General features: G+C 46.3%; 1 protein-coding gene across 3 annotated transcripts in view; it reads right to left on the bottom strand.

The window, feature by feature from the left end:
• Window positions 1-2,757: 2,757 nt before the first annotated feature.
• PMEPA1 (prostate transmembrane protein, androgen induced 1) overlaps window positions 2,758-25,353 on the bottom strand; it is a 52,768-nt gene continuing 30,172 nt past the window's right edge. For 2 of the 3 annotated variants that reach the window (XM_074888322.1, XM_074888325.1), the window contains 3 exons: window positions 14,823-14,977; window positions 8,220-8,273; window positions 2,758-8,119 (listed from right to left, as the gene is read on the bottom strand). In XM_074888322.1, coding sequence (XP_074744423.1) covers window positions 7,571-8,119; window positions 8,220-8,273; window positions 14,823-14,977 — 758 coding nt within the window. In that variant the 3' untranslated portion in view covers window positions 2,758-7,570. The remainder of the gene's footprint in view (window positions 8,120-8,219; window positions 8,274-14,822; window positions 14,978-25,353) is intronic. The other variant, XM_074888323.1, reaches the window with a different exon arrangement.

Here is a 25,353-nt window from a genome sequence, read left to right as displayed (position 1 = left end):
GCCCCTCACTACAAGAAAGACATTGAGTGTGGCCAAAAAGGGCAACAAAGCTGGGGAAGGGTCTAGAGCACAAGTGCTGTGAGGAGCAGCTGAGGGGACCAGGGTTGTTTAGTCTGGAGGAGGCTGAGGGGAGACCTCATCGCTCTCTACAACTACCTGAAAGGAGGTTGTAGCGAGGTGGGGGTCGGTCTCTTCTGCCAAGTAATAAGTGATAGGACAAGAGGAAATGGCCTCGAGTTGTGCCAGGGGAGGTTAAGACTGGATATTAGGAAACATTTCTTCACCAAAAGGGTTATCAAGCATTGGAACAGGCTGCTCAGGGAAGCAGTTGACTCACCATCCCTGGAGGTATTTAAAAGAAGTGTAGAATATGGTTTAGTGGTAGACTTGGCAGTGTTAGGTTAACGGTTGGACTTGATGATCTTAAAGATCTTTTCCGACCTAAACGATTCTATGATTCTTTGCCATTTGTGGTTTCCAAAAGTCACAAAATTGTTTCTTCCACTGAGTTGCAACAGAAAAAAAAAGGGTTAAAAATAATCTTTTGCCAATCAGCCGTGCTGCAGTGTCCCCAGATCACCTCATTAGCCGGGGAAAGGTAGCTTAGTAACAATATTTCTCTGCCCATTCCCACGCACTGTGCTGGTTGAACTTGGCTTTTTTTTTTAATTTGAAAAAAAAAATCCCCTTTGGAAAATGTGGTTTCAGCTGAGTTCCCATTTTCTGTGGGAAGATGTGGTTTCAGCCATGAATCCGAAAATGAAAAATGTCATTTCAAAACAGTGATTCAAAACAAACCCTGCCCTTCCCCCTGCCTCGCTGTGCCTGGAGCAAGGTGGATGTTTCCCACCTTGGATACTTGTGATCATGAGGCTGGGGCAGGGTCATTGCCCCTCTCTCAGAAATGTAGCATTTCGGTGTTTCTTTGCACATGGGATGGGAAAGCGGGTTTGGAGTCGTGTGAGACAACGCTGGGGCCACTGGCATCCCACCACAGCTTCTTGTCCTGCCCAGGCCGTGCTGCCCCCACAGCCCATGGCATCGCATTTGTCAATCAAAGTGCTGTGTTGGTAAAGCAAATCGACTCATCCCCGCTGTGGGTTTTTGCCTTGTTTCTTCCTGCCGGCCCTGATCCCACAAGACTCCCGTGTGCAGTGTTATACACTGAGTAAGCCATTTGAATTTTTATCTGTGTTATTCACAGTGCATAAAATAAGACATCTGTGTCTTTTCAGGATGGGGCCCTGGGTTTCCGCTAGCCGTGTCTGCTCCTGTGGAGCTCCCACTGTATCAAGGGTTACTCCTGGTCGTGCTCGTATGCATGTGGAAGATGAGGCAGGAGCAGGGTTAATGAAGATTGCATTGAAGACAAAGCTCACATCTTCAGTACCTACCCGAACACACACAACAGGGGAGTCACTTGTTTTGGTCCATGCACTCGGGCTGAAATGCAGATTTTGCTTCCTAAAAGCTATCCCATAGCACAGTTCCCCCAGGAGCTGCCACTGGCCTCCTCACAAGCCTGCTTGAGCTGCTAAGGTACTGTCCCAACAAGAAATCTAGCCCCGGAGAGCTCAGTTTTGGGACAAAGCATCACTCTTGACTGCAAACTGGTTAAAATTTTTAGCTTCAAACATTCATGTGAAAGTTGGTCAGTCACTGAAATGGAGTGAGCAGGGTTCTGCTCATTTAAAACATGATATAGAGGAAAAAAAGTCTTCCTGGCTAATACAGCTGGTGGTTTGTAAATGGACTGGAAGGCACCGAACACTGGCAGCACAGAGCAGTACTGCACACAGCACTCTCCAGTACCTCCAATACATGATCTCAAGTGCTCCGTAATGCCCCAAGAAGCTGACTCGCACCTCCAAATCATCACTCACCAATTCATCCTGGAGCCCAGACTGCTGTGGCCAGTGTCCTGCAGTCTCAAATGGCAATGAGAGCAATTTAACCCATCGTGCTGCTCATGAGCCTTGCCTCCACAGCAGCACACTCTTCCTCCAAGTGGTACCCCAGCTGCCACCCTAAATGGAGGCTTGCAATCAGCCAGAGAGAAAGGCTGGGGAGACCAAGGGCTTAGAGCTGACAGCCTTCAGCACACTCCTACTGCACACTCCTTAGTCCCAAGAAGGAACCCAAGGTCTGGGCAAATCTACATCACATCCTTCAGAAACACAAAAAGAAAACCCCCTGCAAACAGTTAAGTTTTCAATCATTTTAATGTGATCACTGCAATTTGACCACAGTCTCAGAAAGGAAAAGTCACACAAATAATCTGTGCTTAGGATTTGAGTCAATCTACACAGTTCTTGTTGATTGACGGTTATTCAAGTTAAGACCTTCTGACCATCAGTGATGTTCTTGGCTGAAAGGCAGGATCGCAAGTGTTGGACATATTGGTGCAAACCAGGAATGCTTCTTCTGGGATTAAAGCTGCGACACCTGATCTACTCAAAAGAAAACAGAATTGTGTACACACACACACACACACACACACACACACACACACAGACCGAGCATGCAAATACACCGGGAACCAGCTACAGCTTCACGGGAAGAACATGTTGTGGCAATACAGAGGTTGGCCTGTTATTCAAGAAGGCTACTTAACAAGGAAGAGGGGAAAACCACACAAATATCAAAAACTGAGAATATTCATTTTCCAATATTCAAAAAGAAAATAGGAAGAGCTTTTGAAATTACATTGTGTTGGCAAACTGATTTTTGGGTAACAAAGCAAAAGGTGAAGGCAAATTTTCCAAAGTATTGTAAAATTTATTGTATAAGTATTGCAGCTTTTAGAATGACATATAATTGCCACTATCGGTTACTGTTACACAATAAGCGTTTACAACAGATTTTTGTAAATTGGCATCAGAGTACATATTCATACTAAAACAGCAAAATATAGATAAGTACTGCATTGCATGTGCTGTCAATAGTTTACATAAGTTTAAACTTGAACAGAACTCAGGATACAGGACTGCCTATAACAAACTCCAAAGCCAAAGCAATGCAACTGGAAGTTTAAGAAAATATTAATACAATGAAATGTGTCTATAAGGCAGGCAAATTAGGACTTTAATGTTGTCCTTCATGAGCTTCTATAGTACAGCAAAAATTTGAAGCGCAGTTTCTGGAAAACTTCTTTTTGTTTTTTGTCACTTTGTGTTGTACATAGAAAATCTCTGAGCAATACAGAGACAGAAGAGATTAAAAATTCATTCTGTTCTCACCTAGCACTGTTAATGCTACACATCTGGATTCAGTTTTTTCCCCGATCCTTAGTAAAAATGTTGGGCTTTTATTTATTTTTTAATATAGCAGTTAGTGCAATTTTATAGTTCAATACACATACAAAAGGGTGATTCTCCAGAAAGCAATTGTATTTCCTTATACCCCCACTTAAGATAGAATGAATTTCATAACACTTATGGAAACAACGCACTAGATTAGTAAAGCTGAATCTTCAAACTGGTGAAATCGAGGGTTGTGAAGGGAACACGAGTTTTATCAGTGTCAGCCCCAAATGAAACCCACCCTTCCTCACCATCCTGGTCGACAAAGCCACGTTCCCATTCCAGGCCATTAAGATTTGGGGGCACTTTAAGGATGCTGTTTGCCGTACTGTAAACTAAGAAACTCTGTAAGATTAACAACCCCTTTTAAAGCTAACGTGACTCTTAAAACTTCGAGCAAAAAGGCAGGCTAGGACAAGAGGTTGCTAAGCATTAGCAATGCCTTGTTTCTTCTGTATTAGTTTAAAAATAAATCATTCTTAAGGGGCCTGAATCTCTCTGCTGGCAGCTGCAAGACGCTAGAGACTCCTATGGAGCAGGACCACAGTCCAGCTTCTAGTACAGTTCTCTCCTGAGCTGCATGAAGGCCAGAAGGAAACGAGTAGAGACATCAGCAAGGGTGTGCAAAGCAAATTCTCTGCCTTGGTGGCAATACAGGACATGGGAATTGGGAAGAAATGGACCCCGAGGCAAAAAGTAACATTAAATAGTAATAATAATAATAACAACAATAACAACAACAACAACAATAATAATAATAAAAAAGAACAGACCATTATTTCTACACACCCATTCAGAACTTGGAGTTGATCTGGGCCCCAGATCTGGTATCTGCACTTGGAATACACAGTTCTTGGGACTGCAAAGCAGAGGGATGGACAGAAGAAAGACAAAAGGTGACAACTTGGCTCTGTCGAGGTGAACTTGAGTTGCACCCGCTGCCTGGGACCTGGGGCTCCCCCCCACCGGGGCTGCAGCCGCTCCCCAGGGACCTGCACCAGCAGTGGGGAAGGTGGCAGCTTAGTTTTTGTTTGTGCATGGCACGGACTGAAAGGCATCATTTGCAACAGAAATTTGGTGATGAGCCACACCATTTCACACATTTAATTCCCCAAACTAGAGAAAGAGGTAAATGAAACTGAACCCAGGAACAAAACAAACTGATCACTCAACTGCAGATGCTTGGGGTGATGCTTGAGAAATAAAAGCTCACACTGGGAGTGGACTGGGGAGAGAGAAAAAAAATGGGGAAAAAAACAGAGAATCAGTTGAAATTTTGAGGACTTCAAAGCATGAGAGCTGGGTTTAATTGCACTGCATTGTTAGACCCTCTCCCACTATCCCTCTGTGCCCTTCCAGACCCTACCTGCCTCCCTGACCTCTCTATGGGGTTTGGTGGCCAGGTGACACCATGTGACAAGACAATCCCGTTACTTAACAACCTCCGGTCCCCACGACACCTCCTTATTCACTGCTCAGTTTTAAATGCGTGATGCATATTCCACCCAAAACCTGCTGAGGTAACCAGTTTTTCTGTAGCAAACTAGTTCAGATCACAGAACAACACCCTCCCCTCCCACCCAAAAAAACCACCCAACCCCGACAACACTATTCATGCATTTTGGCTCAAGAGGGCAGTAGATATTATATTTCTGTTTCTCTTTTGGTTGGTATCTCATTTACAATATCCACCAGTTTCCTACCTCCCTGGGTAGGATTATGTGCATAAACGTGTTAAAATTCCCTTACAAACCGTGGGAGAAGAGCAGCGGCAGAGGAGCAGCCTGCATGGCCAGGCCCACGGGGCTGCTCTGGGGAGCAGGCAGCGCTGCCAGAAAAGAAGGGACTGGAAAATGAATTCAAGGTCCAAAGGAGCAAAAGACCAGACGCTGGTTACTTGTGATGCTAACGATGATTTTGTTTTCCCCTCTCTAAAAAGGGAGTGTTACTGTTTCTTTAATAAGGCACTAAATAGACATGTTACATAAAGGAAAGATACATTTTAAAAACTCGTATAAATTCATCAGTTTTGTACCTTTCATGACAAACTAGATTTATTCCTTTGCATGACTTTTTTTTGTGGCTTTTTTTTTTTTTTTAGGTCATCAAAATTTAGGTTACATGACTGTAAAGCTATGAAGATTTCAAGAGCTGTGGAAAAGCAGTTTGAAATATTGAGAAGGTACAGGACTATTTCTAGGCAAAAATAAAAAAAAGCAAAAAATAATGATCAAACTTCAAGTTCAGCTATTCATCGTCTTCTTTAAAATATATATAAATATTGTTCAAATGGTCGGAACTTCAAAACCGTTCTCATGGTGGTTTTTTTTTTTTCAAGTAATAGAAAAGTTGCTTAAAAACAATAGTTATTGCCTTTATATCTTTCATTTATGTCACTCTACTAGATAGCATCCTGCAAAAAATGAAATCACACCTCCTTGTAAAATCTTCGCTCTCCATGGTTCCCCTACCGACCCTTCCTCGCGCTCGGAGAGACGCTCTCCCGGCCAGGGAGACGGGACCAAGAACAGGTTTTTTCCCTTTTGCTTTCTCTCTCTTGCGCTCTCAGGTTTCTCACTCGCTCACTCCGTCACATACAAATTCACCGCGAGGGTAAAACACCTACCAGACACCTACGCAATATAAAAATGTAAACAATAGCATAGTAAGACAAAATGCTTCCGAAACCAAGATAAATTAAAGACGCACAACACCCGGCGGGCGGGAGGGCAGGTGGGACCGTACTGCTGTGGATGAGGACATCTTCAGAAGAGGTAAAGGGGGTTTGCTTCTAAAGCATTAAGCATATTTCTTTAGCCTTTAATTAATACATCACAGGAGCAGATTCATTTCCATCTACTGTATCTGATGCCTCTTTAGCTAGGACAATAAAGTAAAAAATAGCGATGACCAGAGGCAGCCCGGGGGACGGCGGAGCTGCGAGACACGGCTGCGCCCGTATATCCCAAATAGAGGTTTGGGAGGTTAATACAAAATGAAAACTACCTTCACCACCACCACACTTTTCAGCTTGTACTTTCAATGAGATATTTAAACCCCAGCTGAAAGGCAGCCAGTGGGTACGTTACCATTTACTCACATTAACTTCCATAATCACCCTTTTAGCTCCAAATAGGGCCCTTCAGTTGAACATCGAAAGAAATAAACCAAAAAACACTTTGTTCCTTCAGACACAGAAGTTTATTCTCATCCCCACCACCCCCCTCCAAAAAGTTAGAGGTTGTCCAAAAAAAAAAAAAAAAATCAAGTAATTTTTGTCTGCTTCAGTCATTACTGACTCTCAGAAGCAGGGAGTTTTCATTTTACCTTTTTTACTCCAATAATCCTACCGGATGACATACAAACACACACCAACTCCTCTTGCTTTGTAGGGAATGTATAAAGCCGTGACTGTCAGCGGCCATGCGCAGGGACTCTGGAAATTAAGGATTTGCATAAGATGCAGTCTCGCTCACCGCTCCTCCCAGGGCTGGCATCTTCACTTCAGCGTTTTCCACCCCCTTCCAGCTACTTTGTTCTTCACTTCGACATATATCCCTTAACAGGTTCATGGTAGACATGATAGAGGCTTTGACCAACACAAGCACTGACATATTTATATTAAAAAATAGTGCAAAATTTCAACATTTATATAAATAACTCTAAACCCCTGCTTTTGATTTTTTTTTGTTTTTTGTTTTTTTACAATGTAATACACACTTTTTGAGTTGGCACTCAAAAAATTGCCATTTTTCTTCTAGTTCAGAAAACAACTTTTTTTTTTTGAATAGGCCTCTTCTAATACAAAAATACTCCTGCTCCTTACACATACACTTTCTCTTATTTTTAATATATATTTATATATTTATATTGCAGATCTTTAAACAAAATGTTTTTTGTGCAAATATTTTGTCTTTAAAGATAAGTGAAATAATCAAACAAAAAAAAGCATTCACACACAGCTCAACTAGAAACAAAAAAAAACGGGACTACAGTTGATTTTTTTTTCCTTTTTAAACGTCTAGACACAGCTCAATAAAGAAATGTTTTTGCAAGCTTGGTAGGCTTGTGCATTCAGACCAGACATAACAAGTAAATATTTATACATGGAGAGATGGGGAAGGGCTTTTTTTTTTTTCTTTGCTCATCTTCCTCAACTCTCTCTCTCTCCTTTTTCTTTTTACGAGAAGTGCAGAGTGTTTCATTTACTTTCTTGTTTTTTCTTTTTTTTTTTCCTTTTCTTTTCTTTTTTTCTTTTTTTTTTTTTTTTAAAAGGGGTGCCCTTTTTGTTTCTCTTTCTCTTTGTTCCATGCGGTTGTGCTCTCAAGGCCATTGATTTGTGAATGATGGAGTCTGCTGCCCTCCAAGATGGAGGGCATCCCGTTGTTGTTCTGCTGGTGCTGGTAAAACGTCGACCCGGGGTAGTGCCCTATCACCTCGCTGTACGTCGGCGGCGGTCCCTCCATCCTACCATTGCTCCCATAGCAGGTCGCGCTGATGCCAGAGTTACTACTGGGGGGGCACGGCCCCCCGTACACGGAGTTATCTATCAAGTCACTGTCGAAGATGGTTCTGTTGGGGGGGGCCCGGACCGACTCTCTGTTGAGCTCCATTTGCTGCTCGGGGTCTCGCAGCTGCAGCGTGCAGGGTCCCTGGTACGGGGGGGGCTCCTCGCCGTCCGACAGCGAGATGGTGGGCGGCAGGTCGATCTCGTGCTGCATGTAGGGGTAGGTTGGCTGGAATCTGTTAAAGCGGTCCCTCTGCAGAAAGGATGGCACTGCCAGGCGGTCGCTGGGTCTCGGGGTGTAGATTTGCTGCTGAAAGGGAGAAAAAGAGAGAAAGGGGACGAGAAGTGTGAGACGCTGCAGCCTGCGACAGCGGGAACAGCAGCGACACCCACACCCACATCGCCCTCACCTCTGTTATTCCATTCCCCGACACGGTGCTTTCCGAAGGCCACAGGCTTCCCTCCTGCATTGGAAAGGAGAAGAGAGTGCAGCGTGAGTCTGACTGCCAGCTGTGGTTAACACCCTTCTGCGAACGGCTCGTGCCAGGTTTCATCCTGCACCAGAGCCCAGGTGAGCTGCTGCTGCTGCTGCCGTCAACACGTTCCTGCCCCGGCTGCAGCAACGCACAGCACACACCTTCCTCTAAGCAGGCAGCCAGCTCTAGTAGGGCATTAGCTGTTATCATATATGCTGGGTATCATATGGGTATAGGCTAAGGGTATTAGCATATTACCACTGAAAACAACACTTTGATTAAAATTTCCCTCCATTTTCACCTCCATTTATATTTAATAGATCACTTGCAGAATGAATGATGAGAACGACACCAGCAAACAACGCTCTCCCATTTGCAGACTTCCCCCCTCCCGCCCACACCCACCCAGCATGTTTCTCTCCCTGGTTCAAACATGCCAGAGGAGTATTTTTCAATTTGTGATCCATGAGCCGTGGGTGATTCACAAGACATCAGAAAACGCTCCATGAAATAATGACAAGATTTTAGAAAAACCTCACACCCACATTCTGATGCATACAATCAAGGAAATCATGGGAAAATAAAGATAATAAGTGAATAACCAAATGTTAAGCCTAATTTTGATTTGGCTAAAAAAAAATAGAAATCTGTAGCAACAGGATGGTTCTAGAGCATGTTTTCCCCAAAAGGATAAGTGATCCTTGGCTTAAACAAAGAACTGTGGTCTAGAGGCTTTCTTACACTGCAAGCATCACCCTGATCATGCAATCTGAACATAGGCACCAACAACCCCAGGCATGATAAAGCCACAAGCCAATTTCCCCCAAACCATGAGATTAGTTTACAATTCATGATCAAAACAAACAAAGGTTCTTCACATTTTCTGGTGATACTTGAGCATACACAGTTCACCCTAGACACGTTTGCCTTAAGAACTAAAATATTTAAATATTTCTAATATTCACATATAGCAGCATCCCTCCGGCAGGCAGGACTGCAGGAAAACAAGCCAGAAGGCTCATAATTATAACCTGGAATAGCTGGCACTTCTCAATTCCTTGCAGGTGAAACTCCAGTTCTGGCACTAGCAAGTCAGGAGCAGGCAGAAGTATTTACCACCAGTGGAAGAAAAATGGCAAGGGCGTTTCTTTTTGCCCTTTTTCCCTTTAAGGTGCCCCATCCAAAGGCCACTCTCAGGCCCAGCCTCTGCAGCAGGACTCTCCAGACAAGCAAACCACAAGCTTTCCTACTATGAAGATACCTATTTCTATATAACTGTGGTGGCCATCTAGGCAGCCTGGTGCTGCAGTGAAAGCCTGTAAAAAGCTGCAATGGTACCACAGCACCAGACACCTTTGCTGATAAAGTCTGAAGGGATTTTGCCTGTCTGATGCTCCCTGGACCTCCCCCAGCTGTGAAGCACATCTGGCCTCATACCAGGCTGTGGCATGCAAGGAAAAACATTACTGCATATCTTTGCAGCTATCCCAGTAGGCAGCTGAGCGGCGTCTCCCGTCCCCCCAGAAGCGCCTCCGGGATCAGACCGACTGGGGGTGCCTCTGTGGCAGAGCCAGCCCCAAGCACTGGGCAGGAGCCTCAGCACCCGGGCATCCCACACCACGCACCCAACTGCCCCAAACGCAGCACCAGCACCGCGTTCAAATCTCCAAAGCAGCCACCCATTATATTCCCCCTCTCTTCTCCCCCCCTGCCTTTTTCTTCTTTATTTTCCCCAACTTCAGAATGTATTTTCTCCTGTGGCATCACACGTGGCATCAGATATGGAGAGAATCCCATCAGGTTCCTGTTTTTGAAGCTCAGCTCTGCACATAAACCTCAAGGCAGTCCTGTGGCCGGTGCAAGGAAAACAGTGATTTATATGTAAATGAGACGGCCCAGATTCTTCCCTCTTCTCCGTGGTTTTTAGGGAGCATCTCCTCGGAGCAGAGGTTAAGTGCTGCAATACCAGCGCCCTCCCCAGCTACAGCTAACGAAAGCGCTGGCTGAGCTGTGCGCCGCATAGTCCTCCCTGAGCAACGCACCGCCGTGTTTTGTACAGACCTTGAGACTTCAATATGCAACTGTTTACACAGGCATCAACTGTTTCGGTCCATTTTACATGTATTTCTTGCCTGCAGGGATAGTCAACAGTCAAAACTCCTCCAGCAGCCAAAAGACCCAAGAGGAACTGCGTCTGCCACAATCAAATCTTCGCCTCTGAGCCCCGGCTCAGCCACAGTGCTGACACAAAAGGGCACAGGGGGGTTTCCAGCACTGCCACACGTGCTGCCAGCCCTTCACCCCATCCCGAAGGACACCGCAGCAGCGGGCAGGAGCAGGAAGCACTCCGAAAATTGTGTTTACTTTGCCATGCCCCCGTGGCAGACTTCCTGAGCAGCGAGTACCCCGCTGCCTTCTGCTAGATGTTTTATATTTAACTTGGCAGTGGGCAGTGCCATGGCAATATCCCATCTGCTTCCCCCTTTCCCGGGAGTGATGTCAGCCGGCTCCCGCGAGGGCGGCTGCAGCCCGGCGCTTCCCGGCGTGCGGAGCATCGCCGTGCTCAGCTGGGGCTTCCCGCTGCGGCGGGCAATGGGGAGAGCACGTACTTGTCCCTCATGTGCGCTGCTCCACCCAAAACATCCCCTACCCCTAAGCACCCACTCACCCAACGCCTGCACCCAATATCCCACCCAGGTGTTCAGAAGAAAAGCTCTGTCTCACACGTTAACTCATCCGTTTGCACAAAGGTCCAGGAACGATGCTCCAGCAACATGCAGATGCAAGAGTAGTAAACCAGTAGAAACACCATTAAAATGGGAACCACGGAGAGATAAGGAGCAGACAGGAGACCCATTTTCTGTAGGAGCTAGATCTCTGCAGCTGTTATTAACCACTTCTCCCAGGACTCCAGGGCTTGACCCGGACACACATCTGTGCCCATGGCTGACCGACCACAAGCACGCTCACCACTCGCCAACTCCGACCCTCTGCCTCACACTGTGACGCCCATCTGGGTAACAGCTCATCTCTTCTAAAAACTCAATAGGGGAATTAAAATTGCTGGAAATGAGTACTCAGAGGATGGCAAAGCCTCACAGACAGAAAACAGACATGCTTTTAGCCTCTGTGCTTTGGCCATGGGATGGCTACACAGCCCCACCGACACAAGCAAAACCATGCTGCCCCGTGAGGGAGCATCACCGCGGTAAATCCTCCTTCTCCAGGCTCACCTCACTCACCTCTGATTTTCATAATGTTTAGGACTTGAATTTATCTCAACAATGGCTGAGTCTAGAAAGCTATGGTTTTCTGAAATGAAAGCTGAGATTTTGCTGTCTGACGAGCAATATGGCTGTAAAAGCCTCCACAAGTATTCCAGGACTCACTGCAGAACCTAAAATTGCTTTTTAATTTCTTTTTCAAAGATTGATCTCTACTTTTATAAAACCACTTGTTTTAGTGATGTCAGGAAATTTTCTCTGTAAAGCTGTATGGTGCAGATTAGGTCTCTGAGCCTTCAGGAGGACTTATATTTTCCATTTTGGGGGACAAAGGTATGCATGAAAATTGCATTTAAACCACTTCTTGGGGGAGTGGGATATCACTGTTCCAAAGGTGCAGGGACAGTGCCATTCTTATTGCAAAAAAGTTTTTAGTAGCATTTCTTAAATATTCTTAGTTCTGGAAAAATAAAGATACTTGTTATAAGGAGACAGTTTAAGTACAGCGATAACAGTGATGGAGAAACACATGATATAATACAAGAATTCCTTGCTAGCAAGAACCACATTTAAAAAAATCTTTAGGGAAATTAATTTCTCCTTCAGTTGTAATTTTTGAGCTACAACAACAAAAAAGGACAACTCCGGCAGACCTAGCAGCATCCTGACCATGGGATGAACTACTTTAATATTTCAAAAGATGAAAAGCATGTATGCAGCTCTGGTGCCTGTCTGCGGTCATGACAGCAAAATGAAGTTTGGGATTTGAAAAGCCCAACACCAGTTCAGTGCAAGTTTAATGGATTACATAAACCGGTATCCAGTTCAGCACGGCCTCTGACTGCCAGCCTTCAGCGCTTGTTTAGACTGGAGCTGTTTTCTACAAAAAGACATGCTGTGCTGAATCCGAAATGAGCTACCTTAAAGATCTTTATTATGATTGATCCCACTGTAATGAGCTTCCCGCTCAGCACACAAGGGGGTTCTCTGTCCCATCAGGAGGGTGCTCGGGCCACAGGGAAGCTTGGCTGCCACTCCATCAACACCGCATCGCAGCACATACAGGGGCAGGGAGAAGGGAAAGAATTATAGAGGGGGAAAGAAACCGAAAATGGTACATTCGCATTTCTCTCCTTAGCTCTGAGAAAGGTTTTGAAGACTCTGCATCCTCACTGAGGTCTAGCAGAGGTACAGAGGTAAACCTTTGCTGAAAAGCCATTTAATTACTGACGTGTCTGAAGACTGAATAAGTAACGGAGCTGTTTTGGTGTGGGGACTGGACAAAAAATGACTGAAAAATTTTGGCCTGGTGAAATTTAAAAAAGAAAAAAAAGAAGAAAAAAAGAAAAAAGGGGGAAAAAGGTATTATTTTTTAAACAGACAATGATTTTTGATTCAACCTGAAATTTTTGTTCAATCTCCATGTGATTTTCTCTTCTCTTTCCATGTTAGCCTTTTGTATTTTCTTTACAAAGAGGAAAGAACAGGCCACTTAAGAAAACAGAAATTAGTATATTAAAATAAAAATGCTTGATCTGATACCTGCTTTGAAAATATAAAATGAAGTATTTCGATACTGTTCAAGCAAAACATTCTGGCCATGGTAAACGAGATAAAACTCTGAAAATGGGAATACAATCTTTCTGCTAATTTTAATAATTCATGTGCTCAGATGCCCACACTCTGCTACTGTTGGAAGCGGGTACACGGGATGGTAAGAAGAGACATAAGATTCTGTAACTCCAGGAGGAGCGGGGATACGTGCAGGGAGTTTAGCTCTGATCCCCAAAGCAGGCAGGTGCTTGAGCGATCACCACCCTCGCACCGGCTGGTTTAACGCGGGATCACGCGCTCCCGGCACTTTGATCTTGTTGCAAAGCATCGATAGACGACCACGAGCTGAGCTCGTTGCTGTGCTCTCTGGAGACACGCTCTGCAGCCCACAAAACAAAGGGTAGTTGAGCTTGGGGTTTGCACAGCTCTCCTTCCCAAGGGGTGTCTTTCTCACTTCGGCACAAAGAGTCCAATAAGGGACCTTCGTCTGCTGTGTGTAATGTGTGACAAGAAGAGCAGCTATAGAGCAGAGGGACAGTCTGTGCCCTGGGCATCTGCTGGCCGGACAGCTTTCAACAGCACTGTACTGAAGACTTATTTAATAAAATATGTTAGATATCTCTCTCAAAAAAAAAAAAAAAAGAAAAAAAAATAGAAGGGAAAAAAAAAGAAAAAAGAGCAATCCCAGAATTTGATTATTTTTCAGCAGCAAGCATGGATTTGATACAAGAGAGCACAGCTGCACACAGACCACCACAAGGCAGCACCGGTGTGCTCAGCCTGCCCTGGAAGCCTGCAGAGGAGAGGGAGTGAAGCAGTGACCTTGAGGAAGCCCTATCATTTAAAGAGCTTTAAGATCCTTCAGGACGAACACTAAAAAAAAAAAAAAAAAGAATCAGCACAAGATATCCCTGCACTGAAGGCAGAGTCATGTAGGCAGCAGTGAACAGTACATGCTCCTCCAAGAAAATATGATTCCATTTCTCTGTAGGCTCTTGTAAGTCTCTCTGAGCTGCTGCATTTGAGGAAACTGCATAAACCAACATCTGCCCCAAGGCCAGAGAGGCTCCCCCTCAAGTCCCTGTCAGAGGTTCAATTAACACATTTCTCCTCGGGCTCTTACGAAGCAGAGAGCCTGGGTTACACAGGGAACTTCTCGAGCATTCCCCTGGAGACATTTCTGCTTGCCTGGCTGACAAGTGTTTTCTGACCCCTCCACCACAGTAATGGCAGCACCACTGGTGAAAACTGGAGAAAGTCTTTCAGGATTTCCTATTCTCTTCAAGACAGGCAATAAGTTTTTATACAGTCATGCCAGACTCTTCAACTAGAGCTGCCAAAGGACTCAATAGTTTGGGGCTGTTAAAGGCAAGGCACATGCATCCCAAGCAGCTGAGGGTACGTGGTGGTTTCAGGAATAGAACACACCAAGAACAGCGTCGTGCAGTTACTTTACTGATGTAAAGTCTGAACTGGAAAGCTCAGGACAAAGGCGGAGGCTATAGCTGTGCATATATTACAACATACAGCACCCTAAAGAGCCAGAGGCATCCCTAAAAGCCCCCCCATCTCCCCCCAATAACTGAGAGACAGATTATGCCAAGACCCAACCTGGAAGGTGTCTCTTCATGCAGTGCCAAGCGACACATGGGCAAACATGACCCAAATGAATGCCTTTGGCACTAACATTTCCCCAGCGTCACATCATTTGGCAAATGGTGCAGGACGATCTGGGTTGGAAGAGCCGGGTGTAACTTACTGATGAGAGGTTCTCGTCTCTCCGCCTCCCCTGGCTGTGCCGGCTGATGAAGGATCGCGCAGAGAGTTTGTAGTGGTTCAGCAGACACGTGATCACCACCACCATCACCATCATCACCACCACGATTATGATTATCTGTACAAACTCCAACTCCGCTGCAAGAGAGACAGACAGACTTTAAGCCACCAGAAAAAGCAGCATGTAATTGAGCACAAGAACTAATGTGGCCGAGATGCCAATAACACCACTGCATCCTTCCCCCATATAAAGCTCTCAAACATGCCTACATGGGCTCTGCATGCTTTGAGGCCAGCTACTTTATAAAAAACTTATCAGTTCACTTTTTCAGTGCCATAGAAGAGTCTCTAGGAGGGATCTTTAAAGACGATCTACAAAGCAGAGTATTTCCAAGCCACACTGCAGACAGGACTTCCCAAAGCCCTCCCAGCTGCAGTGTGCTGGATGTCCCCACCGCTGGGCACAAAACCAGCAGCATCTCAGCGCTGAGCACGCCTTGCTCAGGGCCACGGAGCCATGAACCAACATAACTCATCCTAATGAAACAACTTAGCTAAATGTAAGCTAGATTTCTGCAATTCTTTTCCCATCACCACCACTCCTTCCTCCAGGGAGGACTGACTGAAGTCCTTCTCAGCACACCCTCACACCAGGCACGTGTCCCTCTGTCACGGGGGTCAGTGGCACAGGGAGCCCACAGCATGGCACAGCACAGCAGGCACGAGTGCTGGCAGCCCCCCTCTCCCCGACGTCAGCCCATCCGCCACAGGGCACAGGCAGGGAGACCTCCTGCTTTCCAGTGAGACGCCAGACGGGCACGATACAGCTGCCCATGGAGGCCATGTCCCGGAGCTCCAGACATGCCTCGGCTCAGGGCTCGGCCAGCTGACAGTGGCAGCTTGAGTGGCTTGAACTGGCATAAAGGAAAACTGCCAAAAATCCTCCAAACAAACAAGAACAAGCAAACAACAGACTATCCAGTTAACTCCGGAGATACTTGGCAGGAGGCAGTAAGAAGCCACTCCTAAAATTTCCTAAGGAAATAATTCCTCACACCTCTCTGAGGCTAAGGAAAATTGAGTACTGGAGGCAAATGTAGCGCTGGGGTCATTATTTCCGTGCATTTGGCACCCAGAGAGCAGACGCCATCCCTGAACCGCTCGGTCGTCCCCCCTCAAACCCCCTCACGCCAGCAGCACCCAGGGCTCACTGTGCCCAGGACCAGGCAGCAGCAACTCCAGTGCTCACTGTAAAGGAGGGGCCAGACCAGCAAAATTCAATAGTTCTGGGGATTTAAACTTTGTTTGCTTCTCATTAGGGACAGCTATAAAATCCAGCTTTGGAAAGCCATGCCCTAGGCTATCATAGACGCTGCCACCTATATTTTATCTATACAGACACACACATGTATCTATCTGAGATACACAGGAAGACCCATCACGCCTCGAAGGACAGCACCACACTGCTCGTCCCAGCCAGGGTGGCTTCTGCTGAGTCAAGCAAATTTATTTTTTTCTTTTTTTAATGGAAAGTTTTCTCCTCGCAGGTGGCATTTAAGTGCCAGTAAAAGCAAATAAATGTCAAGAAAACAGTCCAGGTGGTGAGTGCTGCCAGTTACCTCGGAGCTCATTCTGCTAAACAGCAGCTATTTCTGCCATTGCCTAAAATGCTTAACCAGCTCTGCCCACCACCTTCAAAAAGCAGAATTATGCCTTGAAAGCAGGAGCCTTACCTGTCACTTAAAGTTAGATGTATGAGTGACTTGGAGCCCGTATACTTACAGCACCCCTAAAATGCAGCTGCCTCTACACCAGAAGATTGCACATGGTGGGGAAGAGAGGGATTAAAAGCCAAACACTGCAAAGGAGTTTTGCCTTAAAAATGCCTTTTAGCTAAAAGCATCTTGTTAAAAGAGCTCTGGGTCTTTCACAGCAACCCCAGCAAGGTGCCCGAACACCACTGCGAGGGAAAAAGCCTGGAAAAAACCCACGTTCCCAACAATTTATGATCCAGTCCCAAAGCAGCAGCACAGCTTGCTCGTGGGGACAACAGGTGACAGGACCAGAGACCTACCACAGGAGGAGGAACGGGCTGAAACAGGAGCTCATTTTTTCTGAACACAAATCAGATTAACCAGACGCACAAACACACCAAATCTTAAAGGGTTGAGAAAGGAGAATGATGCAAAACTATTAAAAAAAAGGCACAATGTCTCTTCCCATGTCATTCCTGCTATGTAGGAACGTCCCTATATAGCTCAAAGGCACATCCTAGTGCCAGCTGCACCCAGAGGCGGTGACAGCATCCCCACTGGCCTCCAGCACCCAACTGGCAGGGTGAAGCCCTGACACCCCAGTCAGGCATGGGATGCCCCACAGCTCCCCCGGGTGTTCTCCAGGTCACCCACGAAGAGCCAGACCCCAGGGGGTCACTGACACAGAGCCCCTCTGCCTCATCTACACACGGGCAGCAGAGCCCACAAGCTGGAGAGCAGCCACCCAGCTTGGGTACAGAGCCCACTTTTTGCAGAATTCATTACAGAAAAGAAAAAAACAAAACAAAAAGCAACCAAGGTTTTTAGGAAGATGAGTCAATTTAGCCTCAAAATGCAGCATGTGCTTTGGCCACAGTAAGAAAACACAAGAAAAAATATAAATGAGGCCAGTGATGGAAAACTTCCTTTTCTGTTAAAAGAGGTTATATTTCTGAAGAAAAACAAGACCAAGGTAGTTGTAAAGGAAAGTTCCTTTCTTAGGATGAGAGGTCCCTTAAATGAACCAAACCTTGCTAAATTGGTCGCAGTACTTTGGTGACAGAGGTGAAGTTTTGGCCATCAGGAAGGGTTGCCCTAATTCCTTCCTAGGAGGGAACACACACAAGACGTGTCATTTACAAGTGACCTAAGCCAAGCTTCCAGCACACACGTACAGACATATAACAAGCAGAGCCTGAAACAGAAGAAAGGGTGGGAATTCTGTCAGGATCTGGGACAACACACCAGCACCTCATCCATCCCCATCCAGCCCTGAATGCTGTTTATTCTGCTTCTGGGACTCTTGTAATTGGGGTATTACAAAACAGTTGCCATGAGGTGCAATAATAAGGCACAACGTGATTACCAGAATGAAGGGGATGCTGCTTTCTGGCAAGGATGCTCCTCCTGCCCCATCTCTCCCTCCCATGGTCTACTGGAACCGGTCACCTGGACAGGCTGGACCCCCCAGGGTCCACAGGGCGAGGCCAGGAGGCACAAGCAGTGTTCAGCCATGCATCATGCCTTGCTCTTTAAACTCTAAATTGGGTTATTTCAGTGTGGAATCTAGTCTAACGTTATAGCAATCACACTGGTGTTATCAATAGAAGAGCAATTTTAGTATCTCACTTCGTGGTAGAAGGGAGAACAATTAAGCTGCAAATTAACATTCTGTAAATGGGTTTAGTGAAACGATAAAACCTGATCAGCTCCCCCAGTTCGGACTTTGGCCTTTTCATACCAATGGCCTTGCTATTCTCCAATCTCCTTTGTTAGCATGGGGAAGCAAACAGCTCCATCACTGCAGTGGAGCACATCCACCCTTGTCCTGCAGCACAGATGAGGGTCTGAACGTTTAGGTATCATATACAAGAAATGTATCTGCCCCCCATGTCTTCTTTGGTGGTGCTGTTAAAATTAAAATTTCTTCCCAATGATGTGTGTATACATGAGGAGGCCAAACCCATCAGGAACCTCTTTCCTCCGCACCAGCAAGAGCTCAGGGAAGAGCAGAGGGCACACAGTGCCCCGAGTCATGTTCTACCCCAAGCCCAGCCTGTGAGGAGCAGCAGAGCCTCGCAGTGCCTAGGAGCAAACACATCAAGTATGTCGAGATCAGCTTTAATCCCAAGAATGCTCACGTTGCCCAATCTGACCTTTGGAAAAAATAAAATAAAAATCAAACCAACAACAACAACAAAAAAAAAAGTCCCACATACTCAATTTGTGCTTTTCAAGTTTCAAGAGACTCATACCCACTTGAGGCGTCAAAGTTTCTGCCAACTCTCCCTCTGTTTTAACTTGTCTTCATGGACTTCATTTACAGAGGGGGAAAAAACCCAACACACTGAAAAGCTGGATATACTCGGTAAGATTTTATCCAGTAGCTCAGTCAAATTAATGAAGAAAGATCATTAAAAACCCAAACTTTGAGTTAATACATTATTATACAAGTGCAATTCAGCTGCTATGCTAATAAAAAGCCTTTAGGGAATGAAAAACAAGCCAAACTGCAAAGCACATAATTTATAATTCTAGTGATATTCTTAAAAACACACACACACAACAAAACAAGAAAAAAAATACTCAACACATTTTGTATTTGGCTTCCTAATCATTGTCACTTTTCAATTAGAAGAGACCTCATTCCATTTCTCTCTGTAATTTTCCCCAAGGGAAGTGTTATAAATGCACTAGGCTTTACAAGATGGGCATATTCAGCCTCCAAATGCAAAGTAAGGTCACACTAATTTAATTTTGCATAATTTTTATTCCAGAATACGTTTCAAACTAACAGGTTCAGACATCACATTTAAGTGACACAACCTGCTTTTCTGTATTTTCTGTCTAGACGCTGCAGCTTTGGGACTCAAGTCAGCACGCGTGTAACTGTTTTGCAACTAAGCATTTTTCCCCCAGATTCTCACAATCCTGAAACTGAATATTCGTGATCAAGTAAAATCACTTGTCACATCCCATTCTTCAAGTTCGTTACTCACTTGCCACTTTAAACCACATGTGGCCTTGAATAAGGGTTTCACAGTAGATTATAGCATTATATCAATGAATGATAGGAGACTCTGCTGCTTCCCAAAGCCTGCAGACTCTGCAACACACAGGCTGTGGCCGCACTCCTGCTCAGAGGGCTTTTTAGAGGAAGGCAGCACGTGTTCTTGCTGCCCACACCAGCCTGCTGCCTGGCCACCAAGACGATAAGACTCTAAAGTGTCTGAAATTTATGAAAATGGCAGCTGGCTGGCAGCTGGTGCCAATGCAGAGGCAGCTCACTGGCACGGCTGCCAGGGCGTCCGGCCCCACTCCTCTCACCAAAGACCACACTCATGGCTCAACAGAAGCAGCTGCAGAAAGATGCATCTCAGAGCTTCCTTGAGTGCGAACAAAACACTTGGCACCCACAGGTTTAAAATTCATTAATATTTTTGCAAGGAGGGAGACCTACTTGAGTCAACGGTGACACTGGGAGCGCTGAGCCTCTGCACACACACACAGTTCACAACGGCCGCAGGGGAGGTGAGGCTATGATACACTTTAAATGCATTTCCTTACTTTTTACAGCTACACTACAGTTCATAAAAGGCTTACTATAAACTTTATTAATGCTCTTCCTTCCACATAGAGTATCACTGCTGAAGACAAATGCTCCAAAGCACTGGCAAATATAAAGAGGAGGAAAAAAAAAAAAATACACCTGCATTCTGCTACAATAATTACAAAAATAATTAGAGGTACTCCAGCTATCATTTGCAAGTGGACAGAACAGCTTTCAAACAGGGTGTCAGCCAAGATGACCTTTGCTTTCAGCTGGGTATGGTACACATCTGCAGGTCAAAACAATTCTCTTTAAGCTTCAACTACAATTTCTATATATATTGGAATTATATATCTTGTGAGAAGTGATGAGAAGTGAAATTACTCGGGAGATAACAGCTAAGCTGAACCAAACATAGCCGCACTAGCCACAATTCCTAAGAAAAAAAGTTTTTAAAAACATATGCCAGTCATCATAAATGCTGTGGTACACTGTGCTAAAACCCAAGTCTGTTTTGCTGAGACAAAATTAAAGCAAGCAGAGAATCCCCTGAAGAATACTCTGCTTCTCCTATGCTCACTTTCACTTCCTCTGGGGTATTTTTATCATTAAAAACCCCTTAGTTCTGACTTGAAACATTGCTGGGACAGTTCAAGCACGATGAGTCCAATCACAAACTCAGACTATCAAAAATATGCTCTTAAGGGTGTGGAGAAAAAACTCCTGCTGCTGATTTCATCTTCTGGTGGACATCAGCCCGGTGTGAGGCAACCCAACGCCCTGCTTCATGCCAGACAGGATGAGATACCTCCCAAGCAAGCCTCGCTCTTGGAAGTTAATGAGCCATCAGTTATTTTTACCCAGGACAGATGGAATATGCACCTCAGCTTCTGGATGCTCCCATAACAGTCCCTCAGCATCAGAGCCCCATTATGACTTGTATTATTAGCATTCTTTGGGAAAATACATCTAAAACTGTGTTTTGAGTTTGCTCCATGTGCCTGACAGAGAGGACAGCTGGTAACAGAGGCAGGCAAAGCCTTCATGAGGCTTTGGGAGTGTTGGGCACAGCCCCATGTCTATGGGGAAACTTCCAACGTTGCCCCAACATCTGCAATAACACAGGTCACAGAAAAGGCAAAAAATCGGGTTTAAAATGAAAGCTTAACTCCAGCAGTTTCCTCTAATCTAGAAACTGATGTGAATCTGAGTAGTAGAAAAATCCAAAAGGAAGTGAGTAAGAGTCAGGGAGGCTAAAAAGGGGCTGAGAACAACACAAATTTCACTATTTCAGAAGTTTCAGAGAACTGTGGAAACAGCATTTCCCCCTGAATCACCCCTGTGCTGTCACTGCCTACACAGGTACTCACTCCCAGCAGCCAGGCTCCTCACTGGGCAGGCGGGTGTTTGACATGGCCTTGGGTTTTAGCCCACCACAGCGCAAGGACAGTCTTGTTGAAGACCCTCCGCAAACACCTGCAATCCGAGATAACAGAATCCTTGTCTACACTAGGATGTTACTCTGCAGCCCAGCTGTACAGAAATTTCCAGACTGGCCATTTTCCACCATACATAGGGACTATTTTTAATTAAATGTCACTTATGTTCCCAGAGAAACATCCTGTAAGTGCCTAATGCAAGAGCCAAGGAACCCCTCTGCGTACTGTGCCTTCACCTCTGGTCTTCACTTTCTCCGACACACTTAAAACAACTTTTACACCAAGACTGCGTGGGATAGTTTTGTACAGAGATTCCTCCTACTGCCCCAATAAAATGGGCAGAAACAGACTCAGACTTTTCCAACTTTCTTGTTGAAGTATGAAGAGTTGTAATCCAGTCTTGTACAAACCTGGGCAGCATCTCTCTAGCCTCCAGAAGACACAGGCTAAGGATGACTTCTAATGGCAAGTAGCTTGAGCTCCCTGGCCCTGTCCTGTCCCTGCAGCACCCCTGACCACCCCGGCAGGGCCTGCAGGTGCCCACGCAGGGTTTTAGAGCAAGGATTTGCCCACAGCAGTGGGCACACCACAGTCTCCCTCCTTGCTCAGGCGGCAGAGCCATAGCCTATGGATGAAGTCAATGCACAGATATAGGGGGTTGGTGGTGGGGAATGATGTAATTAAGGAATTAAGGTCCCTGGGAAGACAAAGAAGGCAAGCAGCTGGAACAAAGCTTGGCATGGGAGATGCACCACAGCAAGGCAGAGGAGTGCTCACCCTGACCCTGGACACCTATATCACCTGCCAAGTGGTGAGCCCAGCCTCCCAGCCCATCCACCACAGAGGAACAAAGTCTTTCCCCAGGTCACTCAGCCCAGGAATGAGCCCCAGCTCTGGCTCAGCCTCGCCAAGGAACCCAGTCCCTCCTGGGACTGCAGGAGCACGGCCCTTGGTTCAGGCATGGAGCCAAAGACCTCACCAGCAACAGGATGCAATTACTGGGCACAAAACTATTGGCATGAACAAGGAACCCACAGCACAGAGCACCCGAGCCCTCTGCCACCAACCAGCTCTCCAGAGAACACGTGCCTCCTGTGGGGTGGCAGCAGGATACCTGTCGGCACCACGCAAAGAGCTAGGTGATACTTAGAAGAGTGGATCTGAGAAAAGCATCTTGCTTTCTGCCCCCAGAGCCCTTGCTCCAACTATGAAGCAGCACTTTCTGCTCCTCGCTGCGCACGGCTGCTTCATGGAATGCCTATGGTTATTTACAGAGCCTGGTTCACGCGGGTGACTCAGCACCGTGATTCCACAGATTCCAGTCGAGAGCCCGCAACGACATGGAGTGGGACACCTTGGTGGGGACCGTCCCACAGCAGCACCTGGTGAGCAGCACCAGCCTCTGGCACAGACCCCAGGGACTGGGGACAGTCAGGCCACGTCCAGTCCTGAAGCTTATAAAATCCATAAATGAATTGCTGCCTACCATCGGCTAAATATGGTGGCACTGTAATGTCACACCACATGTCCCGGCTTCTTCCATAATCCTTGGGGATTTAGGGTAAATTCAACAGACTGCAATGCTCCGCCCTCCATGCACCCCCACCACACACACCCCGGAAAGAAAGGTCTCTACACACACGCACACACAGAGTCTTTCCAGACATGGCAAAATTAACTGGATGAATTAATGAAAAGTCTTCACAAATCTGCAGTGTGCACTTTCATCCCTGATTTTCCATTAACACCTCTGATATCCACAGAGCTGCCCTGGCTGCATGACTCAGAGCAAGACGCAGCAGAGATGTACACAGCCCTGACTGCAGTTCCCTCTCCTCCCAATTTTCTCATCTTTTCATCCACCCCCACCCTTGGGCATCTTCTGTTTGAACAGGTTCCTTGTAGCCCTTGATGACAGCGCTCTAGTTACATAAAACAAGCATGTAAAAGACATAAATAAGGGTACAGCTACTTTTTGACTGAGCTGTGCAGATGAGGCTATTCAAGAGTAATCAGGAAGGTGGTGGGGGGAAATGGAAGTCCAAATCAGACTGGCACTGACAGTAATTTGAAGCTTGGAGCTGAAGAGTGTCCATGCATCCTTCCTCCCTGTCTGTGATTCCCCAAATTCTGCACTTACAAGGTTTGTGGGATGCCAAACAGGGATGCTCAAGGATTTCAGCCAAGAATCATTTCAGGCCAGTAACCTTAAAGGCTTCTCAACAAGCCTGTGTGGCTCCTAAAAGAGCAAATGGAAAACAAGTCTTGGAATAGGGGCAGACCAAGGTCCCGCTCTTCCAGCATCAGTAGCTGTCTGTCTACCAGGACCCAAAACCTGGGCTGCTTCACTAGCATCCTATAGCAAGCATCCTCCTCAGCTTGCTCCTCTACCCACCCAGGGGCTTTGACAGGCAGAAGAGTATGACCCAGAGTTTTCTCCAACAGACTTGGGCTGCCATCTTCGCACGAAACTTATTGCCAATGGGTGGGCAGAGACACTGCCCTAAACTAGAAGTGATGAGTCTGACTTTCAGCCATTCTCAGCACCCACATCTCTGGCTGAAGGAAGCAGCAAGGGCAGGGGCTTGGGCACCAGCAGGCTGCAGAGGAGGAGGAGGAGCTGTCAGCTACTTGACAGCCTGGCCCGCTCCCCTCCCCAGTCTTCACTGACATTTCAGGGCACCACAGCTTCAGCAGTGCCCAGAGGCACCATCGAGAACAAGGTGACACACAAGGACAGTCCTTGCCACAAACAGCTGAGAGCCTACCACTACCTTCCATGCCCCAATAATTAGGGCACAAAACCAGTTCTAATCACTTTTGGAAAATGAAAGCTAAGGACACCCTGTGCCTTGCCTTACACATACTGACACACATCTTTTGCAAGCAGAGAACCAGAAAGTCCAGAGCTGGTATTACTGAACTGGTCTGCAGTAGCCTAGACCAAAGCGGGGTCCACAGAGCTGGCCTGAGGTCTGCCTGGTCCTCATGCTCCGTTTAAAGCCCTGCCTGCCTGAAGAGCTTGCATTTGTGCCTGCCGGCTGCGAGCATGCTTTCAGAGAGCAGGGGATAGATGTTACAGCAAAATTTGGGCACACTTTGGAACAGCATGTGGCTCCCTGGAAGGAGCCAAGGGTTAAACTCAGCAGAATTGAGTCCAACCAAAGTGTGGTTGTTATGCCAGATGCTCATCAAAGCCTCTGTAAAAGGATGTGGGTTAAGCAATGCAGCCAAAGAGTGGACCTCATTTTTTCTACTCAAGGCTAAAGAATGTGAATTTGAGAAGAGCCATCTGAATCTAGTCACCCTTCTGAGCTATGATTTTAGGAGGGAGTAAACTCACAACTCCTCAGTGAGCAGCTGCAGGGACTCGGGCTCTGCAGCATCCCACAGGAGAAGCAGCAGGGTCAGCACTGGGACCATGTCTGGCCACGGACTCTCACCCTCCCCTCATAGATATGACATGGAGGAAAATACCCTGGCACATCAGCAACACTGCCCAGTGCAAGCAGCTCTGCCCTGGCGCATCCTTCCCAGCCCTGCTTGGAAAAGGGACATGCCCATTATGCTAAACATTACATTTGAACTGCTCTAATTTAAGCAAGAACCAAAACAGCTCCAGGCAACAGCTGGAATCCAAAGGCTGCCAGAGAGGGTGCAGCACCGAACACTGCTCCAGGTTTACAGAGGCCATTTCATCCACCAGATGCTGAGCTCCACTCGTTAAAGAGACCAATGTTCTCCCTCTCAGAGACTGTGGACAGGGAAGAA

Source organism: Strix uralensis, chromosome 18 (genome assembly GCF_047716275.1).
Source record: "Strix uralensis isolate ZFMK-TIS-50842 chromosome 18, bStrUra1, whole genome shotgun sequence".
In the NCBI taxonomy this organism is placed as follows: domain Eukaryota; kingdom Metazoa; phylum Chordata; class Aves; order Strigiformes; family Strigidae; genus Strix; species Strix uralensis.
Note: the sequence above shows the minus strand (reverse complement) of the source record. Positions and strands in the feature narration are given on the sequence as shown.